This window comes from Haliaeetus albicilla, chromosome 24 (assembly GCF_947461875.1).
Source record: "Haliaeetus albicilla chromosome 24, bHalAlb1.1, whole genome shotgun sequence".
Lineage (NCBI taxonomy): Eukaryota > Metazoa > Chordata > Aves > Accipitriformes > Accipitridae > Haliaeetus > Haliaeetus albicilla.
Window position 1 is genome coordinate 13,572,959 of NC_091506.1, and position 19,739 is coordinate 13,592,697.

The window sequence follows — 19,739 nt, forward strand, 5'->3', positions numbered from 1 at the left end:
ATTTCTGCATTCTCCAAAGAAGTCTTCAGAAAATAAAAAAACAAGACCTACAAAAAAAGTAAACACTTTACAAAGTTCCCATTACTATTTCCTTCCTTTGCTATAGATCTATTTTTGTGTTGCAGGTCCATTTTACTCGTATTTGGCTTTGTTAATTCCAACTTATTTTGACTGTTTCTTTAGGCAGGTCAACACCTGGGACAAACACACGTAAGCTTCCAATATTCTTGAAATATTTTATTATAAAGCACTTCAGACAAACTTTGATTCAAAAAAAAAAAAGTTCTCTTCTGTAAAAGGAAACTATTTTAAAACAACATTCATAAAGAAAATAGACTGTTCTTAAGCATCAACTTCAGTTAGAGCTCTTCTGTAATGAAATCTAAAGACAAAACTGATGGGTCAAGAGCTATTAATTTCATATATACTCATAAAAGGGAGACTAAGATGTTACACAGACATCATGGAGCATCTTATTGTTGATAATGAAATAGGAACACTTGGTAGTTAATTCTGGCCTGACAAAGCAGTCCAACATTTAAATATTTTTCAGTCCCAAAAGAGACAAACCATTAACATTTCTCATACAATAATTAAGCTAGCCCTGGGTAAGGGTTAAAGCCACTTCAAAGCATCTAACATAAGCTCTTCATTTCATGTACTTCTCCTGTTGATCAGCCAAGATTTTTGCTGAGGATTTGGCATCATAGAAAAGTTCATTTATTTCTTCAATATGCTCTTTCTCAATGCTGTCTTTCCCATTAATCTTGGCAAGCAGGTTAGCTGGGGTCAGTAACTGCACAGCATACCTGTGATCAAACAGAGATGGATGAATAATTACAATTCAGCGCATCCCAGTGAACCGAATACAGGTAGGGGTGGGAGATTTGTTAGGAAACATACAGCTCTACCAGCAGCGTAAAAAGTCTGCAAGACCCTCCATCACATACATTCCTTAAAGAAGGAAAGAGGAGGATTACCACTCTTTTTTAAAAGTGTCAGCACTGTTCTTAATAGACCACATTACTGTATGGGAGAGGTTTGTATCGCTTCCAAGAGTGAGTTAGTTATCCTACAGTGGTTTTAGACCCAGTCATACTTAAGAGAAAAGCCAACTGCACTCAACTTACCTTAAGGTTGTCTTGGTACCAATTTCCCCTAAATGGTTTAGAGCTTCTTCACTAATATTAATTCCTTCTGTCTGAGCACGAAGTTTTATGATCTGTTGGGACGAATGAGTAAGTGAGGTGCCAGCCCAAACAATTAGCACGATAAACTACTTAGCTTAGTATCTGGAAACTGTCAGCTTAGAGATGAGACATACTGTAAAACAAGATGATGCGGAGAGTTATCCCAGTGTAGCTTACCACTAAACTAGAATCTGTAGAATTTTAAGTCTTTGAATAGGCAAATATAATGCTGAAAAACTGATTATCACAAAAGGCAGGTAAAGTAACATGTCTGTACTACTAACCCTCCATGATAAGTCTGCTTGGTTAGCAAAGTGTATCTACTAGTAAGGAGCAGAATATGAGAACTTAAAAAGTATGCAGGAAGTAAGTGACAGCTGGAGTCTTGTGTACTGCTACTCCAGTTACTAAATTTTGCAGTGTATCACTGCTGCTGTACAGCAGAGCCCTCCAAAAAGCCCTACAAAAAGCTACGCCCTTTCCTTAGCAGCTCAAAACACACTTTTTATTCAATTGACAAGAAGATAGTAAAATAAATCAGAAAGTTACTTTCTATGATTCACCTATTCCTGCAAGAAGAAAAAAATCACTAAGAAGAATCTAATCTTTCAAGAACAGTCTCAGGCTTGTACCAGTTTGAAGATCTTTACAAAGTTGGAGAGCAAGATATCACCAATAAGCCTGAGCATATAAAGCTGTAACAAAAGTGGCACAAGTCTCTCGGTAGTCCGTATTACCAGCTGAGTGATAAGGGGCAGACTGGATAATGATGTTGTGTTGTAGTGCTGAGATAACTCTGGAACTGCAAGCCTCATATAATACAGGTATTTTTCACTTTGGCAGCTTTGTAAACAAGATATCAAGAAGCACTCGTTTAAATTAAAGCCATAAAAATGCGCTAGGAGAGTCGGGGTAGGGAACAGAGTAAAGGAGAGGGGCTAGAAATGCCAGGAAGTTGTGCTAAGATATTAATACTGAATATTGGCAGTGCTGCTGCAAATTGCAATTTCAGATTGAAGATTTTTTTCTATCTTTTAGATCACCTAAACATCACCTTCCCTTCATTCAAATACTGCTACTTTATTCTTCCCCTGCTAGAAACAAGGTATCTTGAATGCCACATCTTTAACAACCTTTTTTTAAAATAACTTTTTATCTAGCAACTCTGTAGAACCTTACTGAAGGGTTGGGGCCCAAGCCATTAACCCAGCAAATACATATATAAATAAGTTTCTATGAAATAGGAAAAGAAGTGTTTATCAGATAAAATAAATTAGGAACAAAAAGTCCAGTTATAACCTCTAATATCTAACAGCAGGCACATATGCAAAAAGTTTGATTACAACAATACCTGACTAGAATACGCATAAAAGTGAACTTTCTCCTTATTCTGGTTGCGCTAAGTTAACTGTGGGTCTTGCTCTCAGAGCAGCGCTACACAATGGGATTTCTACTTTATCAACATGAAGAGAAATATTTTGAACTGGTTGTGAACAAACTTTCAGTAGATACATGGAGAATTCTTGTGCTGATAAAACAAATCAGTTGTGAGAGGCCAAGGCCAAGAGTCTCACAAAGAAACATCAGCAGTGAAAACTTCTTCCTAGCATGAAAGGAAAATGGGACCAAAAAATAGAGAAAAAAATATATGGACATCTTATTTTTAAACCACCCCAATTGTATTTAGTTAGAAATCAAAGTCAAGTGTAACAGCTCCTCCTCTTCTCCCAAGAGTAGTCATTCAAAAGCCTTAATTTAAGGGAAGACGAGATTATCTGACTAAGGGAACATGATTTATGAGACATAATGTCTGGACTCCAGCTTTAGGAAATGCTACTGTAAACACTTCCTTTCCCTCACCCCTGGGGAGAGTGGAAATCATGGCACTTACCCAGCTGTTCTTAAAATCAACAGTTCAGAAACTAGCTCTTTTAACTGTATTATCTGCATGATAATATAGCACACAAGGCAGGTATTATATATCAACCTTAACAAAAAGCAACTCAGAGTACATACTCCTACTGCCCTAACTACACAAAATTCACATAGAGTATAGGGAAGTCCAGACCACAGTCTTTAACACCCCTAGACTGAGTAAAAGTCACACTTTAAAACTTGTTTTGTATACAGACAAAATGTAATCATATTATTAAATCACTGAGCTGCTTCTACTGTAATCTATACCATAATGCTTTAAAGTGTCCTTTTATGTACAAAAAAATCACCCCGAGAATGGGTCACAACAGCTGTATATGAAAAGCTCCTCAAACCAAGTGAAATGAAGCTTTGCCTCTACGTTTATATTCGATAAATGCCTCGGCTTCACCTTGGCACTTATCCAGCAGCAGGAGACTATTATCTTGTGACAACGCTCTCCTCCATTGACACTATCTCTTAAATAATACAAAGAATTGACATGATAAACCGTAATGTCTTCTGCATTGTGTCACTTCACAGCATTGAGACGCTAATGAGAGGGGATCTTTGACACAATGCATCATAATGGCACCCAAGCATTATAATCGATACACAATACATTGTGATGGCCCCACAGGAAAAGTTTCAGGCATTCAGAAGCATATCTCTGCAACACTTACTGTGCTTACATTTCCAAACTTGACTAGGAGCATGAAAATCCTCCCAGTTTCAGGAGACAGTCCTAGTAGGTTAAAGCTATAGTACAGGGCATAGAGGCAAAAATGCAGTGCACAAAGCTGCATTCCTCAATCGCTCTCATCTCTTCTGTGGAGGAACAAGCTGAGGGCTGGGACCAAAGGTCCCAAGGTGTGACACTTCATCTCATACCAACTGAAAAAGCACTACCTGCTGGAACCTGCAAACTATGTGGAAAGCCCACCTGTGCAAGAGATAGGGTCAGCTAATAATTCATGCTATTTCATGCAAGTGAGATGCCACTTTCAGCCCTAGATATGCTTACAAATACAGCCCCTCTGTGGGTGGAAATCAGACAGAGAAATTGCATACACAGTTTTAATCAGCTTATTGTAAATGGTTACTAAAGCAGCATGCATTAAGGAAGTGGTAATCTTTCTGGCACAAAACTTGTTGACCACAGTCAAACAGCTCTATAGTAACAGAATACGCAGAAACATAGTGGTCATCCCAACAGACTAGAACTCTGGGGACTTTTTACAAGTTCTCTTAAAATGCTGTGCATACCTGCTTCATTTCTTGGGGTGTATACAGCATGGTTCGGATAATCATTACTCTGTCCAGCAAGTCCAGTGGTATTCCATGAGGAGACACTACATCCTCTGTGCCTCTACAGGAGAAACCAAATAGAAAGAGATCAGATACTATTCTGAGTTCAGTACATTGATTTGCCTAAAATCAGTAATAAGTGACTACACATCTACTAGTTTACAATTCTTGTATGTTCCTGGAGACACACTCCCCAGATAGAGACAGGAAACATTCTAGTCTGAAGTTCATACTGGACAGCCTGAAGGAAAAAAATACTATTTCTGGAGCTCTTAAACATGCCACTCGAAAACAGTTAGAGGTGGTGCTTTCCTGCATTATATCTTACCATACAGTCTTATCTAAGGTTCCAAGGTATCTTCCAGCAAGGAACAAATCATTCTTACGAAGTTGTTTAGTGGTATCAGTAGAAATTATATACACTATCATCCCTTTGGAGAACGCTCCCTCTTGCGGAGCAAGCCATTACTCTGTTCAATCCTTCCCCAGTCCCACCAGTGAATACTGCAGTGGTTTACGTTCCATGCTTGCAATCCAGCAAATTGAGAAGTGGAGGTCTGTGCATGAAGGATGGAGCAGGATCTAGACCCCCAACCATTTTATTTGTTTCGCGTACAACACCCAGCAGCAGAGGCTGCAGACACACCTACTCTTGGTTTTCCAAGACCACCACAATTTGCTGTGAAGTCAAGAGTGAAAGATATCTAGATTTCATGAAATCTGTGGGAATTGCAGGTAAAAACCAGTGAAGTGCTGGTAGAGAATTACATTTCTAAGTTCAGTGCTAGTATTTAGGCACTGCAGCTTTGGCCATGGTCCTCCTGGGGAAATAAATCACAATGCCCTGCAATCATCTGCTATACTCTTGAGTAGATGGTGTTCTCTCATCTGAAATGATTCCTTCTCTTATGAGGTTACAGAATCATCTATACTATCTATACAATTAATTTTCTCCTCGACCCTTTTAAGAGCTATCAGCAGGCAAATCAGAGCATCACTAACTACTTGAGGTAGTGGTATACAGTTAAGAGCTTGCTTTTAAGGACTTCATTTAGCAATATTAGATACAACTATTATATGGAAAAGTTCCTTTCTCAAATCACAGTTTTTTCATAAGATCGGCAGTGAATCCATGCTGACAGATCTCCATTTGCTCTACTTTTACAAAACAGCCTTTTTATGCCTTTGCAAAGAGAGCACTGCAATGTCCACCTTATGAAGGGCTTATCACCTTCACTTCTAAGCCATGCAAACAGAGAAAGATTAATACCAGATGAACCACTAACAGGGAAAGGAATAGCTGGTTAAAGAGCTGAATTAAATCAGTTTAAAGAGTAGCAATCATTGCTAATGACAGCTTGTTTAGACATAATTAGACCTAGACCACAAATGAGCAGTAGAACTTACAGAAGAATCTGAAAGAGGACAGCACTTTTACTGAACATGCAAAGAATGCATTGTGTGGGTGCAAAATATTGAAGTGGAGGCACGAACTGGACTGGAGAGGAAAAACAAGTTGGTTGGCAAGACCAAAGAATCACAAAAAGCCAGACCAACATAGCAGGAAAGAATGAAGAGTAGGGAGAGGCTGAGCTGTGACACACTTTAACAGCAAGAACAGGAAGCTTAAGTCTGATGCAATGAGGATAGCAAACAGCAAAATAATCCAGAGGAAGCAGGAAACTATGATATTAGAGTTTGTAGCTCTGGTGCTTTTGATGTCCCTAATGTGCAAGCAACAGATGTGTTGACATATCCAAGGAGAAAGGTAATTGTTCTTCCTTCACCCAGGAAGTAAGACAATTCAGAAGCTGTTAGAGAAAGAGGGATGTGTCAGTGGAAATAAAAGGAGGAATTCCATTCTGCTTCAACTCAGTCAGCCTGGCATTAAATGCTTGTCCCATCATGAAGCTCACAAGCAGATCTTGAGCGCTGATGCAGCTTGCAACCCATGCAGGGCATTATCACAGGTGTCAGTGTCAGAGATAAAAGCTTTCAAAGATTATAACTCTACTGATATAGCTAATTCCAAAGTTTATGGACCAACGCAAACTGGAAAATTCAAGTTTAGACATCATACCTGATAACGCAGTTTCCTCGATTGGAAGCAAAGATGACGATGGGGGAAATAGAAGATTCCAGTGCTCGGTGCAGGTATGTGAAACATTCAATGTCCAGCATGTGAACCTCATCTACAAAGAGTACACCTGGGACTAGCTCTGCGATGCCTTGATCAATATATTTATTTACCACCTTATTTATCTCTCCTCGAAGTTTATCTGAGAACAAAAAGAAACTATTAGTTGTTCTGCTAGTGAACTATAGGTCTGTATGAAAGGCTTAAAGCATGTAAAATTCTTCTTGAATTTTTTCATGGTTTGGCATCTTACTGCCACAGGGAAAATCTCTGTGACACCAAAATCCTGTGGCATTCAGTCCTGTACTGGGGACACATCTATGCAACAAAATATTTCTGAACTGAACTTCTCACACTTAACTGGGGTAGTCTGTCCCCTCACGTGGCTTGTAAAAAACTATGATTTTGGTGGGTTTGGGGAGTTTGGCGCGGGGGAAGTCAGTCAAACCTCAGTTTAAAACATGAAACCTAACAAAGTTTCCAAGTGTGGCTGAAAAGAACATCACTGAAAGAATAAAATATTGCTACTGTATTTCAGTAAAGAAGTTGTGTTTAACAAAAAAAAAAAAAAAATAGGGCTATATAAATTTCTGTGAACACATGGATCTCAAAGCTATGCAAGATGTTACATCGATAAATCTGACATTAGAATAAGCAAAGTGACCTCTGGAACAAATGAAATACTTCAAAAGACTACCATTCAAGTTAGGTATTGAAACAGACTTTGATCTAAATTTAGATAGTCACTTACTGAAACACCATTTCTTTCAAAGCAAAAAGAAGAATAGTTGTTTCTGTAGATATTTTTTTCTCCAATGATCTGTAGGTAGGAAGAGCAGCAGTGCACTTAAAGCATCAAGTCAATAGATAGCTGCTATAGAGGTGTCTAAATCAAACTAAGGTTAAAGTCTTTAGAAGCCTTTTTTCTACTCCACAGAAATTCAGTATGGTTGCTTCACATAAGAATGCATCCTAACAATGTTTTTTTAGATTTTTTTTTGTTGTTGTTGCAGTTCAGTTTGGCTCTTTGTTGAAAGTGTGAACCTTGTACTCTCTGGCAGGAATGTTTTGAGAACAGGGTTGGCACTAGCATTCTGATCTCTTTCTCCCCAGGAAGATGGGTGCAGAGTACAGTATATATTTTATCACTATATGTGTGAACCAGTAACGTGTTGTACTGTTTCCGTTGCAATTGTAGCAACTCTATCACTGCTTTTTGAAATCTGAACATTTATGAACAAATATTACATAGGCATTAATTTAGAGATGCTGCATGAGTAACCCTATTTTTAATCCTTTTCTAACTGGCAAACATATATCTTATGTTGGTCTAAAAATACCATGCAGGATTCATACCAGTAATTTCAGTTTTCTTAGGCTTCATCAATTGTCCCATCATAGAAAGGATGTCTTGCCCACCCTAGGAAAAGGAAGTTACAGGTCAGCTATGAGGTCTCATACTGAACACATACCTTGAGAATTTTAGAAATCAGGAACTGGTTAAAGAAGTTGTTTCTTGTAGTTAACTTGATACTTTATATCAGCAGTGGTTGATAATCTGTCAAAGGTTAGGTCACTTCACCTCAGCGGTATTCTAAACATAATCATTTAGCTACCTCCTCACCCTTTCTTTAGCCTTGTTCATTTGGAGAACATAAAAAAACAAAATGAGATATCCTCTTTTAAAAAGATTGTCACAGAGAAGCTCATAAAGACTGAAATTGTTAGGGAACACAGAGCCTTGGATTGACTGTATGCATGGTAGGTGTTCAACCTGTCAACACAGGAACAATTATTCTGAGTTTTAAGACTTTTGAATATCATGATTTTTATCAGATAAATGATTTGGTTGGAAAAAAGGATGTTTATTTTGAAATTGAGTAGGCTGAGGGGTTATAGTATCATACTGTAGGGATGCCAGCCTTTAAACAAAGATACTGTATTGTCAGTGGCTTTTGTTTATGACAGATGGAACTCCCTCAATACCGGGTTTCTGTTAAGATACAGCAAGAAGTAACTCTCCTATTTTCAAATTTTTGCTGCAGTATGTTCAGAGCTCTGCTGAAAGTCACAAGGAAGTTTAAAAAGAGGTTATGAAACATTTCTGAAGGAAGCAGACATCAACAGAATCCACAGCAGTCAAAAATACTTAGCCACCTTTTATCAGAGTGCTTGCAGTTTCTACTTCATGGCCACAAAACCATAAACACAGAGCAGAATATATTAACCTGCATTTAGAACTCTCAATAAATAAAATGATGCAGATTTGGCTGCTGCTACCTCACATCTGCAGGCAACCTTCCTTCTGGAAAGAAAGTAATAATCTCTTTTCCTGATCAAGAAGAGCAGCCCACACTGCTCTTTACTGCAGGGGATGGGGCACAGTGGTGGAGGGAAGGAGAGAGCTAGGTCTAGATTATGCATTAACTGTAAAGGTAGTGGATCCCAAATACCCACATGGAAGCTCTGCTATGGCTATAAGGCTGTTCTCCGTAGTGTTAGGAAATGTATTCCTACAAATATTCCATGACCAGGTGCATGAATCCTAACCTAGCAACTGCGTCTTTAACTTGTATGGCACAGCCACTGAGGCAGCCAACTGCAGCATGACCTCCCTGAAGAGAGAAGCAGACTGGTCTTCAGTAACACCTACTGCTTTTCCTACAGTGGAATCTTTGAGGGTGATTTAGAACAGCTCAACTTTCTACATCTCCTTGATTATTCTAGTAACCATCACACCTACATCAAATAATTTTTCGTAAAGACTTCATCTGTGGAGTCAGATACCTGAGGTCGAGCATTGGCCACATCCAAGTCATGCAGGGTGACATCCTGAATAATTTCCTTTTTCTTGTGCACATCACCCTTTGGCAAGGGAACATACTCTTCTGCTTCAAGGTCAAATTCCGTAGCATAGATATCACACCTGCCTTGCCTCTGAGGAAAAGCAAAGAGAAACCCAGGTATAGAATTAGTTTCAGTGCCAAAACCTTGAGTGACGTGAACTTGATAAAGATAAAGGGCTTAGTTCACAATTCCAGTCCCAACAAGCTTCAGCTGACAATTCAGACATCCCACTCCCTGCTTAGCAACAGGCATACCCTATCTGCTGATCAAAGCTCAAAAACTCTGTTGAAAAGCACCTGATATTTTCAGTGGTAAGAATATTCCACCCCTCTGTCCTCTTCTTTTAACCGTATGCAATTCTTGCTAAAGGACAAATCCAGCAGATTAACTAGAGATTGGGAGAACTGTTCAAGACTCCTTTGTAGGTGGGTGATTTATTATATGATACAAAATATTATGCTCATCCATTAAACAGCAAGTATCGCTGTACACTACTTTCTAAATCAGATATGAAAAGAATGCTAACTAATGCAGTATTCCCTTCTACATGTATATATCTTGTGGAGAAAATACCAGAGCGATAAAAGAAAGATTAAATACACTGCACGTCAGCATGAAGATGACTAAAGTTGCTTGGTTTTTCCCCCCTTCCCTTAAAGATGTCTTGATCTTACAGAAAAGAAAACTCATCCAGACAGCATCAGTGATAGCTTCCTTGCCAGATGACCTTAATTGTGAACCAGATGACCACGTTCTTTCAGTGCAAGAGAGAATTTTCTCTCCAGATAAGGAAACCACTAGGCTTTTTTTCAAACTTCCATGTAACCATTTCATGTCAGTTAAGGTTAATAAATCAGAGAGCCTTCTGACAAAGGCAGAGAAAGGTCTGCAAGAATAGATACACCGGCATAAAAGTGCAGAACTTTTCTTTTACCTTGACGGCTCCACTGTTTGCTTCAATATAAATAACATCACCAGTTTCCACTCGCTCCTTCTGCAAGCTTTCAAATATGCTTGGGTCCAGCTGGAGACAAGCAAACATCACAGTTGGTCAAAACAGTTCCATATTGTTATGGTAATCAAGGAAAAGAAATTTAGTCTAAAGCTCACTCCCACCAGACAAAATTAAACTGCAACTCCCCCCAACAATACCTCTAGGATTTTATAAAGCTGTAACACTTGGAAAAGCAATAGAGAATAAATCTGAAAGAAGATGCACAGAACATACTTTCTCACCAAAAAAATGTGCTATCTGAAGGAAGTGACGGTAAGTGCCAGAAACATAATGATGCCAGTTACTATCACATAATATGCCTTTGTGTAATGTGACAATATATTTATACCTAGGAAGCAGGACTTCTCTTGCTCTCTAGCAAAACTTTTATAAAAAGTCTAGCGACAGCATTGAATTGTGCTACTTGATTTCTTGTGTTTTTATCCACTGTGGAGCTGTGTGAGGGGGAGCAGATGTGGAATACGTTAGATGCTTTTGTTTCTCTCAGTACATGTTTATTCACTTTTGCTCTGCATTTTCTTGTTTTCAGAGTGAACAAATGCAAGATGATACTTAACAACAGAGACAGCTTTCAGTTCTCTCATACTCTGACAGGGAAATTGAACAACATGGACAGAGACTTGTACAAGAAAACAAAGGGAAAGTGGGTCTGAGCTGGCAACATACCAGCTCAATTTCCAGTTCTCTATCAAATATTCACTAGACCATATCTCTCCACGTAGAAAGAAGGGATGTGACAGAAAGAACAATTTATACCAAAGCAGGCAAGATTTCCCAAAACAGTCCTCAAAAATTCAGTTGAGAATCAGGAAAACAAAACCAAATAAGTCCTTTCTCGTAAGTTTTTTATCACGAAGAGGAATTTATAGCCAGGGTCAGAGTGAGCGTATTACAGACTGGGATCATAGTTCAGATTCCCAACTCAGTCCATTTTTCTGTGGTACTAGTAATGTTGCAAAACTGCATCAAGATTTCTTCCTGCTTAAACTTGCCTTTAACTCGTTGAAGACATACAAGTGTGTCCTGCCAAACAGAAAAATAACACGGCTGCTAACTGAGCGATGAGTTTATCCCCAGTTTCAATTAGGAGGAGACTAGACTAACATCTAAATATGCTACACAAAGCAGATAAACAAGGAATAGAATAAAGTTGTCGAGCTAAAGAAAACAGCCTCCTGGCATCCCCACTATACAGAGATTGGTATCAAGAGCTTGAAATGGAAATAAGGTGTGCTAAAACTAGAAGATGTAGACCTGAAATACTTAAGGAAATTTTTGAGACTCTACCATACATACCTTCAACTGTTTGGTTCCCTTTGCAGTTTTGAGTCCTATAATTACGTGGCTGATGGTTTTGCCATAACCCCCCATAGGATTTTCAGTCTCACATGGAGTTAGTTCTGTGACTTCTCCTTCATAAACCTCCTTGGTCTCTTTAATCCTCAACCCTGCAAGAAATGGTTTAGAATAGTTTCAGTACACAAATCAATGGCTGTATACACTCAGGCGTCTGCTGCATTACTGCCAACAGAATGTAACATATTATTAGACTACATTACATTTAATGTTTGTTTGTTGGGTTTTTTTTACTTTTAAAAGTAGAAAGATTATTGTTCTCTCCTTCAATATTAAGTGAGAATATTCATCTTGTGTCATCAGAACGAAAGTTCAGCCCAAGTTCTGACCTGCAAAGCAGCTTATTAAACTCTAAGAAATTATTTTCTTCTATTTGTTATTATTAGTTCTTGAAGCAAATGTCAGTATCCTCTCTCTTTTCCCTCCCCCAAAGAGGGGATTTGCTCGATTTGTTCCCTTATGCTAAGGTCAGAGAAACAGATCATCTTTGGAAACTAGTGACACTAATGTAACTGAGAGTTTTACACAATTTTTGCATCATCAGAAAAGCCCTGCAAAGTAAAGAAAAAGACAAGAAAAAAGAGTTACTTCATAAAAAAACTTTACATTTTAGCAACTGAGTTAAAAATAACATAAATTTATTAACAAGTATTGTGTCAAAATATCGTAAGATTAAGAAAAGGTTAATGTATCATTTAAAATATTTTTCAAGTTAATAGCAAAAGGTGAGCTAGATAAAATTCAGCAGAAACTGCTATAATGCAAATTTAAAACCATTTCAAAATAGCTGACAATGACATCCTCACTTTGTTGTTTTTCAGACAGCCAAGCAATCATCATAGTATCTGGGTATCTTCTATTCTAGTCACAACTATTGTAATTAAATAAGTTATTTTAAATTGATGAATAATATAGAGCTGAAGACTTTTACGGTTAGACTGTTTCAAAGAAAAACCACTATCATCACCACCACCACTAAAATTATGCAGACGTTCTAACTACATAAAAGTTCAAAGAACCCACATCTGAAGAGACTCTATAAAGTATTTTATGAGACACACATGCCATACCAAAAATAATGAATGGGCTGTAACAAGATATAAGGAAGTCATCCTGCCCAGTCTGAGGCTATTAGGACTTTATAAAACTTTCCTTGTTCCATAACTTTTCATTTTGCTTTGAAATAGATCAGACACTTCACCAGTAATCTTGAGTTGCTGATAGGGGAATATAAAGAACTGACAAATATGAGTCTGTCTCCCTCTACTGGACCCAAATTAAGACTAGGATTTGAAATGTGAGAAATAGGTTAATTGTGGACAACATGATAATTTCTTGGCAAGAAATGTTTGCTTTCTCTTATTTAGCACTACATTAAAAAGTTCTACATAATTTCAGTAATTTTTAAAAATGTTTTTCACATATGCCAAAACATCAGACAAAAAAATTAATGAACCTTTGAGTTATAAAACTGACCTAGACATGGCTGCATCATATAGGCTACACACGCAAGGAATATGAAGCAATATGGGAATCTGTACAGTAAAACTGCTGGTGCCGAGAACTGGACGTTCACAGGTTTGTTTTTCCTTTTTGTTTTGTTTTTAAACTTTCAGCACAAGCTCTATTCTGCTCTGAAAAACTGGAAGCCCATTTGTGTTTGGGGTATATTTTGTATGTTGCTAAAGCACATCTTCCAGTTTCATTTCAGCTGAAAAGAATCCAATTCATGTGCTCAGAGCCTGTTCCAGAACACAAACCAAAGCTGAGTCAGCGAGGACAACCTAGAGATTTGCTTCAAAAGGATGCCTCAAATCTAAACTAATGTGCTTATATAGATGTGTCTACAGAAAATATTTACAGATGAACACGATCTGAACAAAGCTAACTGATGCTTTGAACTTGCTGATTATCCTTTGTTTTGAAATGAATTTGCATGTATCAACTATGAACTTCATTCTCAAAAGAGTTCTTAAACAGAGATATTGCCTACTTACAAATCAGGCACATGAGTCTAAGACAACAATTGTGGGCTATTTCATGTTTTGGTTCAATAGCACTATATGGAGTTAAATAGTGCTTGTTTGATTTGCTGGCAGTTACAATTTGGAGACACAGGGAACAGATATGCTATTCAAGTGGCTATTCCAGCAGTCATTTTTTACTGCAACTGCACTCTAACATTAGCTACTGTCATCATCTTTGCCAGCTGCTAATAAGCTCTATACAGGATTAATCTCTCTCAGGAATTTTTTAACCCGTACAACAATTCCATCTTCTCATTTCCCACTCAGTGCTTTTATGTTTCTTACATATTATAAACTCTCTACTATACGCCAAACAGTACTTGGCCATGAGACTATGTCAAGTCTGTTATTAAAGGACTCTCAACAATAAAAATTCTGTAAACTCAGAGTCACTCCAGTTTCCTTATACAGTAATGGGTTCAAACCAGCCAGACTCTATTGTTTCTGAGAAAAAAAAAATGAAGTAAAAAAATTGATGTTAACATCTCTGATAATTTTTATACATTGAGATGGCTAAACCCCCAGGAAGTAAAATGCATAATACGAGCAATAGATGATGTATACAGAACCTGCTAACAAGGAATCATATAAAAAACCTAAATGAAAACTTTAGGTACTGATTGACATGTGAGCTGAAGCTTCTCTTGCACCCAGTCACAGCTGAGACTGCACTGTGCATACAAAGTCATTTTTTTAAAAACGCACCCTTGTAAATTATTTATCAGGCAGGGAAGCTAAATCATACCTGAGATTTAAACACAATTGGAAAGTGTTCCATTACAAGAAATGGTGGTTACTAGTCCTTTAAAATACTTCAGAGATTTTTTTTTTTACGCTGATAAAAATATTCAATAAAGGTTGTGTTATGAAAATGTGACATGGAATTCAACAGAAAGGAATAAAAGAAGTTCCATCTTTCATTAACACTAATATTTGTTTAGAAGTGTCTCTTTATTGACATTCAGGGAATGCAGGGAACTAACAATGTAGCTGGCTGTTAAACCACAGAGTTAAAATACTGCTATCTCTAGAAATGACAACATGGATGGCATAAGTTTCATCTGTTGGTTCAGGTTTCCAAATCTCTGACAGGGAACTTCATCACATCAAGGAAATTTTGCAGACTACTGAGTCTCTGGCTTCCCTCCCCCAGGCCCTGCCAGTTTCATGGTAACTAGAAGACCAGAGACTACTGAGAGTTGCTTTCTTATAAAAGTCAATGGAATACTTTTGTTTCATTCTAGAACTGAGAGACTTCTTCACCTTACTGCCACCAAATACTTAGATGAAGTCCAAGGGGAAACATCGTACAGAAACCAGGAAAATTAACTGTTTGTATGTTCAGTACTAAAATCAGCTAGGCTATCTTTAGCCAATTCTCATACAAACAACGGCCACTTCTAACTGCATTTATCAGCTGTCAGCAGCGATCATATAAGAGATTTTAGACGCTCATTGAGGTTGTGTTGCAAATCTAACCAATTTACATCAAGCTTGTAAAAGCACTCTAGAAGTGAGGAAGACATTAAGTTAAAGTATTTATTTTGTTGGCAGGGAAATTTCTTTGTGCTTGCTGGAATACCAAGTCAGGCTAACACTGCCATTTGGGAGTCCCTAATTAAGACTGTTTGCTTAGTAGGGTGAAATGACTAAAAAAAAAAAAAAAAAAAAAGGAAGAGCATTTTTCTGTCTACAAGTATTTCTGCTAATGTAAGGAACTAAAAATAATTTTTCTTTCAGCTTTATTCAGTCACAGGCAAAACCAAGAGATGAACCTGGAGGATGAGAAAAGACTCTGGGGAAGTAGAATAAACCATAATACAACAATTAAATTAAACAGAAAACTTTACTGACTCCACTAAGTGTGGAAGAGATCCACTAAATTAAGATCAGCAATGAAAAAAAGAACATACAATAATCTGAAAACCACCATGACCACTGAAAAGTTTTTCCTGTTTAGATGACTGGGGAAAAGCAAAATAAGTATCATGCAAATACTTAATTCTTCTGTTTTTCTGAAACTTACCAATTGCACGTCGGAAGTTTTCCATTAGAACTTCTGTTTTCTTGATCTCAGTGGAATAGACCTCACTTCCAACCATAGGACAAAAGGGAACTTTACTTCCCAGTTCCTGAGCAATAGCTAAAGCCAACGCAGTCTGAAATAAACCCAAAACCTACACGTTAATTTTTATGAGAATTAACAAAGGATTCTTTCTGCACAAAGTTAACTTTCCTCATCACATCACCTTCCATATATCAACTATTAATTTAGTAAAGACTATTCTGTCTGACATACATATATTTCTCACATACAACATCCCTCCTCCCCCCAAAACAAGTTCGACACATATAAAGTGACTTTTATCAAAGACTTATGAAGCACCTTAAAAAAGCAATACTAGACATTTGAATGTGACATCTGATACGAATGTAAAAAGCCTTAAATATCATGGGGGGGGAGCAGAAATAAACAAAGCAAAAACTATTTAGGCTTTTAATATAAAATTAACTTCTAAGACTCTTCTTCAGAGACCATATTACTTATGTGTTTGGTAACTTACAAGAAGTGGTTTCACTCTAATGATGCCTGAACACACCACTGGATACTGCTAATGTTGATGACATGGCAAAACCCAAAATATAAAGCAGGAAACCGTGCCAATACATCGATGAAAAAAATTCCAGTAAATGAAAATACTATGTAACCATGTCCTGGTTTCAGCTGGGATAGAGTTAACTGTCTTCCTAGTAGCTGGTACAGAGCTATGTTTTGAGTTCAGTATGTGAAGAATGTTGATAACACTGATGTTTTCAGTTGTTGCTCAGTAGCGTTTAGACTATAGTCAAGGATTTTTCAGCTTCTCATGCCCAGCCAGGGCACCTGACCCAAACTGGCGAACAGTGTATTCCATACCATGTGACGTCCCATCTAGTTTAGGAACTGGGAAAGGGGGGGCGGGGAATCGTCGCTCGGGGACTGGCTGGGTGTCGGTCAGCGGGTGGTGAGCAATTGCCCTGCGCATCATTTGTACATTTCAATCCTTTCATTACTACTGTTGTCATTTTATTAGTGTTATCATTATCATTATTAGTTTCTTCTTTTCTGTTCTATTAAACCATTCCTATCTCAACCCATGAGTTTTACTTCTTTTCCCGATTTTCTCCCCCATCCCACTGGATGGGGGGGGAGTGAGTGAGCGGCTGCGTAGTGCTTAGTTGCTGGCTGGGGTTAAACCACGACACAGAGCCAGGCCCAACAGCCTCAGCTAAAGATGGACAAAATGACGTTATGCGAAGTCCATCCTCACTGTCTAGATCCCCAGCAGCCTCACTGCAATCAGTGCAGGTTTGTAACGATGTAAGTGGAGCCAGGGTTCCATTCATAACGTAAATATGGTGAATTATAAGAAGAAGAAGTTGGCACAGGACAGAGCCAGGGCACCTGACCCAAACTGGCCAACAGGGTATTCCATACCATGTGACGTCCCATCTAGTTTAGGAACTGGGAAAGGGGGGGCAGGGAATCGCCGCTCGGGGACTGGCTGGGTGTCGGTCAGCGGGTGGTGAGCAATGGCCCTGCGCATCATTTGTACATTCCAATCCTTTTATTACTACTGTTATCATTTTATTAGTGTTATCATTATCATTATTAGTTTCTTCTTTTCTGTTCTATTAAATTGTTCTTATCTCAACCCAGGAGTTTTACTTCTTTTCCCGATTTTCTCCCCCATCCCACTGGATGGGGGGAGTGAGTGAGCGGCTGCGTGGTGCTTAGTTGCTGGCTGGGGTTAAACCACGACAGTCTACTACCCTAAAATAGTTTTGACAAAAAATTGAAATAAAATAGATTTGGGAATACTTTATTTCATATAAAAAAAGAAAAATAATACCTTGCCAGTTCCAGGAGGTCCTGCCAACAGCACAGCTCTGCCAGCCATTTTCTTGCTTTTGATTAGTTCCACTATAACCCCACAAGCCTGTAAGTTAATTAAGTATTTACACTGTTAACAGAAGTATTCCTAAAATGTTTTGTTCCTATATCATTAAAAGTGTTTAGAAATATTAGATTTTGTGAGCCCACTAAAAATAAAGAGGATTTCAGTTTCATGCACACAAAAAGGGAGGCAAGATCAGAAAAACCGACTTCCTACAATCGCTTTATCTGACACAGACATTTAAAAAAAAAAATCAAATCACAGACAACAAAACTCAACCTAAGAGCACACACTCCTTTTCCCCCTCCTGGAGTTGCATGCATATATAAACGTTTAAAAATAAGGGAGAAAATTAATCTTTGGCTTTCACAACGACAGATCAGCTAAAGCACCCGCCCGGGGCGAGACACCGGACTGAAACGGAAGCTCCAATCCCCACTTGAGCCAAATCTCTTGACTTTTGTTGCCTTTGATGCCTCAATTTCTATGCCTAAAACCCGGAGGCAGTCACCTGCCCTCGCCGCCAGCTAACACAAAAAAAGTAGCGGCGTGAGGAATAGCCTTGACCACCCCCACCGCTTCTCACACAGCACCAGAATACACGCAGGAGCTCAGGCAAAGACTTTCACTCGCTAACGGGACTTGTAAGAACACCCAGCACGGACCGGCCCCGGCCCCCGCACCGCCCGGGGCCCCCGAAGCTTCCACCTCACCTGAGGTGGAGACCGCAGAGCCCCAGGGGACCCTCGGCCGGGCCCTGCCGCCCCCCCTCCCCCCTCGCTCTCACCTCCCGCGCATTCTCCTGCCCCACGAGCCCGGCCCCCGCCGGCTTGGCGGTGCCGCTCTCGTCCAGCCCCAGCCCCTTGACATGGCTGTGGGCGGCGATGCGCTGCGTCTTCGAGGTGCTCTTCACCTCCTCGATCTTCATCGCGGGGCAGAACCGTCCCCAAACGCCCGCGCTCCCCACACGCGGCCCGCGCGTTACCAAGGCTCCCGGCGCGCGGCCCCCCTCCGCCCGCCCCGCCGCGCCATTGGCCCTTGTGGCGGCGCTCTCGATCCTTATTGGGCGCGGCGCATGCCTGTCACCGACAGGGGGTGCCTTTTTTTAGGGTCCGTCCACCCCGTTTCCGTGTGCGGCGCTTCCAGAGGGCCCGGCCGGGTGCGGGCACTGCGGAGGAGTCGGGCCGGGCCGGGGATTTGTGGGGAGGCGAGCAGAGGCCTCCCTGGAGGGGAAAGGCAGCTCGTTGTTTCTGGGCAGGTTTCTTGGCCCTGCATCTACATAAACGCCTTCTGCCTTCACCGAATCTGGGGTTGGAGCCAGCGCTTCTCCCCGCTGCCGGGGCAGAGGGAGCCCCGAGCGTCCCCCGGCTCGCCGTGGTGCTGGGTGCCCCGCTCCCCGTCCTGGGCGCTCGGGCAGCCCGCCGCCGGCTGACAGGGGGCCGGGGACCGTGGGCAACGCTTTCTGAAAACCTCTGCTAGGCTTAGCTTGCAAGAGTAAGTCGAGGCTTTCCAAGGGTGTTTCCTAAGTCTCTGTCAAAGGAGGAGTAAGGGTGATCTCGCTAACTTCGAGCTTTCAGCGTAACTGCAGAATGATTCCGTTCTGTGTGTCCAAAGCCTTTACTTAAGCATCTGAGGCTTTAATGTACGCTGTAGCTACAGCATATGTTCCTCCTGAGCTTTGACCTACTGAAATGAGGAAAAACGCTCCACCTTCTCAGCAGGTAGTTTCACGGCCTCGCAGACCTTATGCGCGTTTCCCTAGGTCTGTGAGGCTACGGTTTTTAGGCTGTTGTAGCTCCTAACTGTGGCTCACCTGTAATCCTGCTGTACCTTTTGGGTAGTGTTTAAATGCTTGAGATGGTGATCACTCACAGTCAGTTCTTAGGTGGGATCTGGGAAGCTATAGTTCCAGTGACTTCTTGTTTGTAGATATTGGGATCTCTCTCCCCCAAAAAAGAAGGGTCTCTCTTCGCATGGATATATAGCGTTTTCCGTGTTTGATGATAA

At 39.9% G+C, this 19,739-nt stretch overlaps 1 protein-coding gene across 1 annotated transcript; it reads right to left on the bottom strand.

The window, feature by feature from the left end:
- Window positions 1-222: 222 nt before the first annotated feature.
- Window positions 223-18,739, bottom strand: RUVBL1 (RuvB like AAA ATPase 1). The gene is made up of 11 exons (XM_069812182.1): window positions 18,520-18,739; window positions 17,688-17,774; window positions 15,821-15,953; window positions 11,708-11,859; window positions 10,331-10,420; window positions 9,337-9,486; window positions 7,906-7,969; window positions 6,493-6,691; window positions 4,371-4,473; window positions 1,131-1,222; window positions 223-809 (listed from the first exon to the last, which is right to left on the bottom strand). The coding sequence occupies exons 1-11, from the start codon at window positions 18,658-18,660 to the stop codon at window positions 650-652; spliced, it is 1,371 nt and encodes a 456-aa protein (XP_069668283.1). The 5' UTR covers window positions 18,661-18,739; the 3' UTR covers window positions 223-649.
- Window positions 18,740-19,739: the final 1,000 nt, after the last annotated feature.

Excerpts from the sequence above, each read along its gene's own strand:
- RUVBL1 (XM_069812182.1), bottom strand. The coding sequence starts at position 18,660 with ATGAAGATCGAGGAGGTGAAGAGCACCTCGAAGACGCAGCGCATCGCC. Across the intron at positions 10,421-11,707 it reads AGGGAACCAAACAGTTGAAG|CTGGACCCAAGCATATTTGA; the intron begins GTATGTATGGTA and ends GCTTGTCTCCAG. Across the intron at positions 7,970-9,336 it reads TGGCCAATGCTCGACCTCAG|GGTGGGCAAGACATCCTTTC; the intron begins GTATCTGACTCC and ends TCCTTTTCCTAG.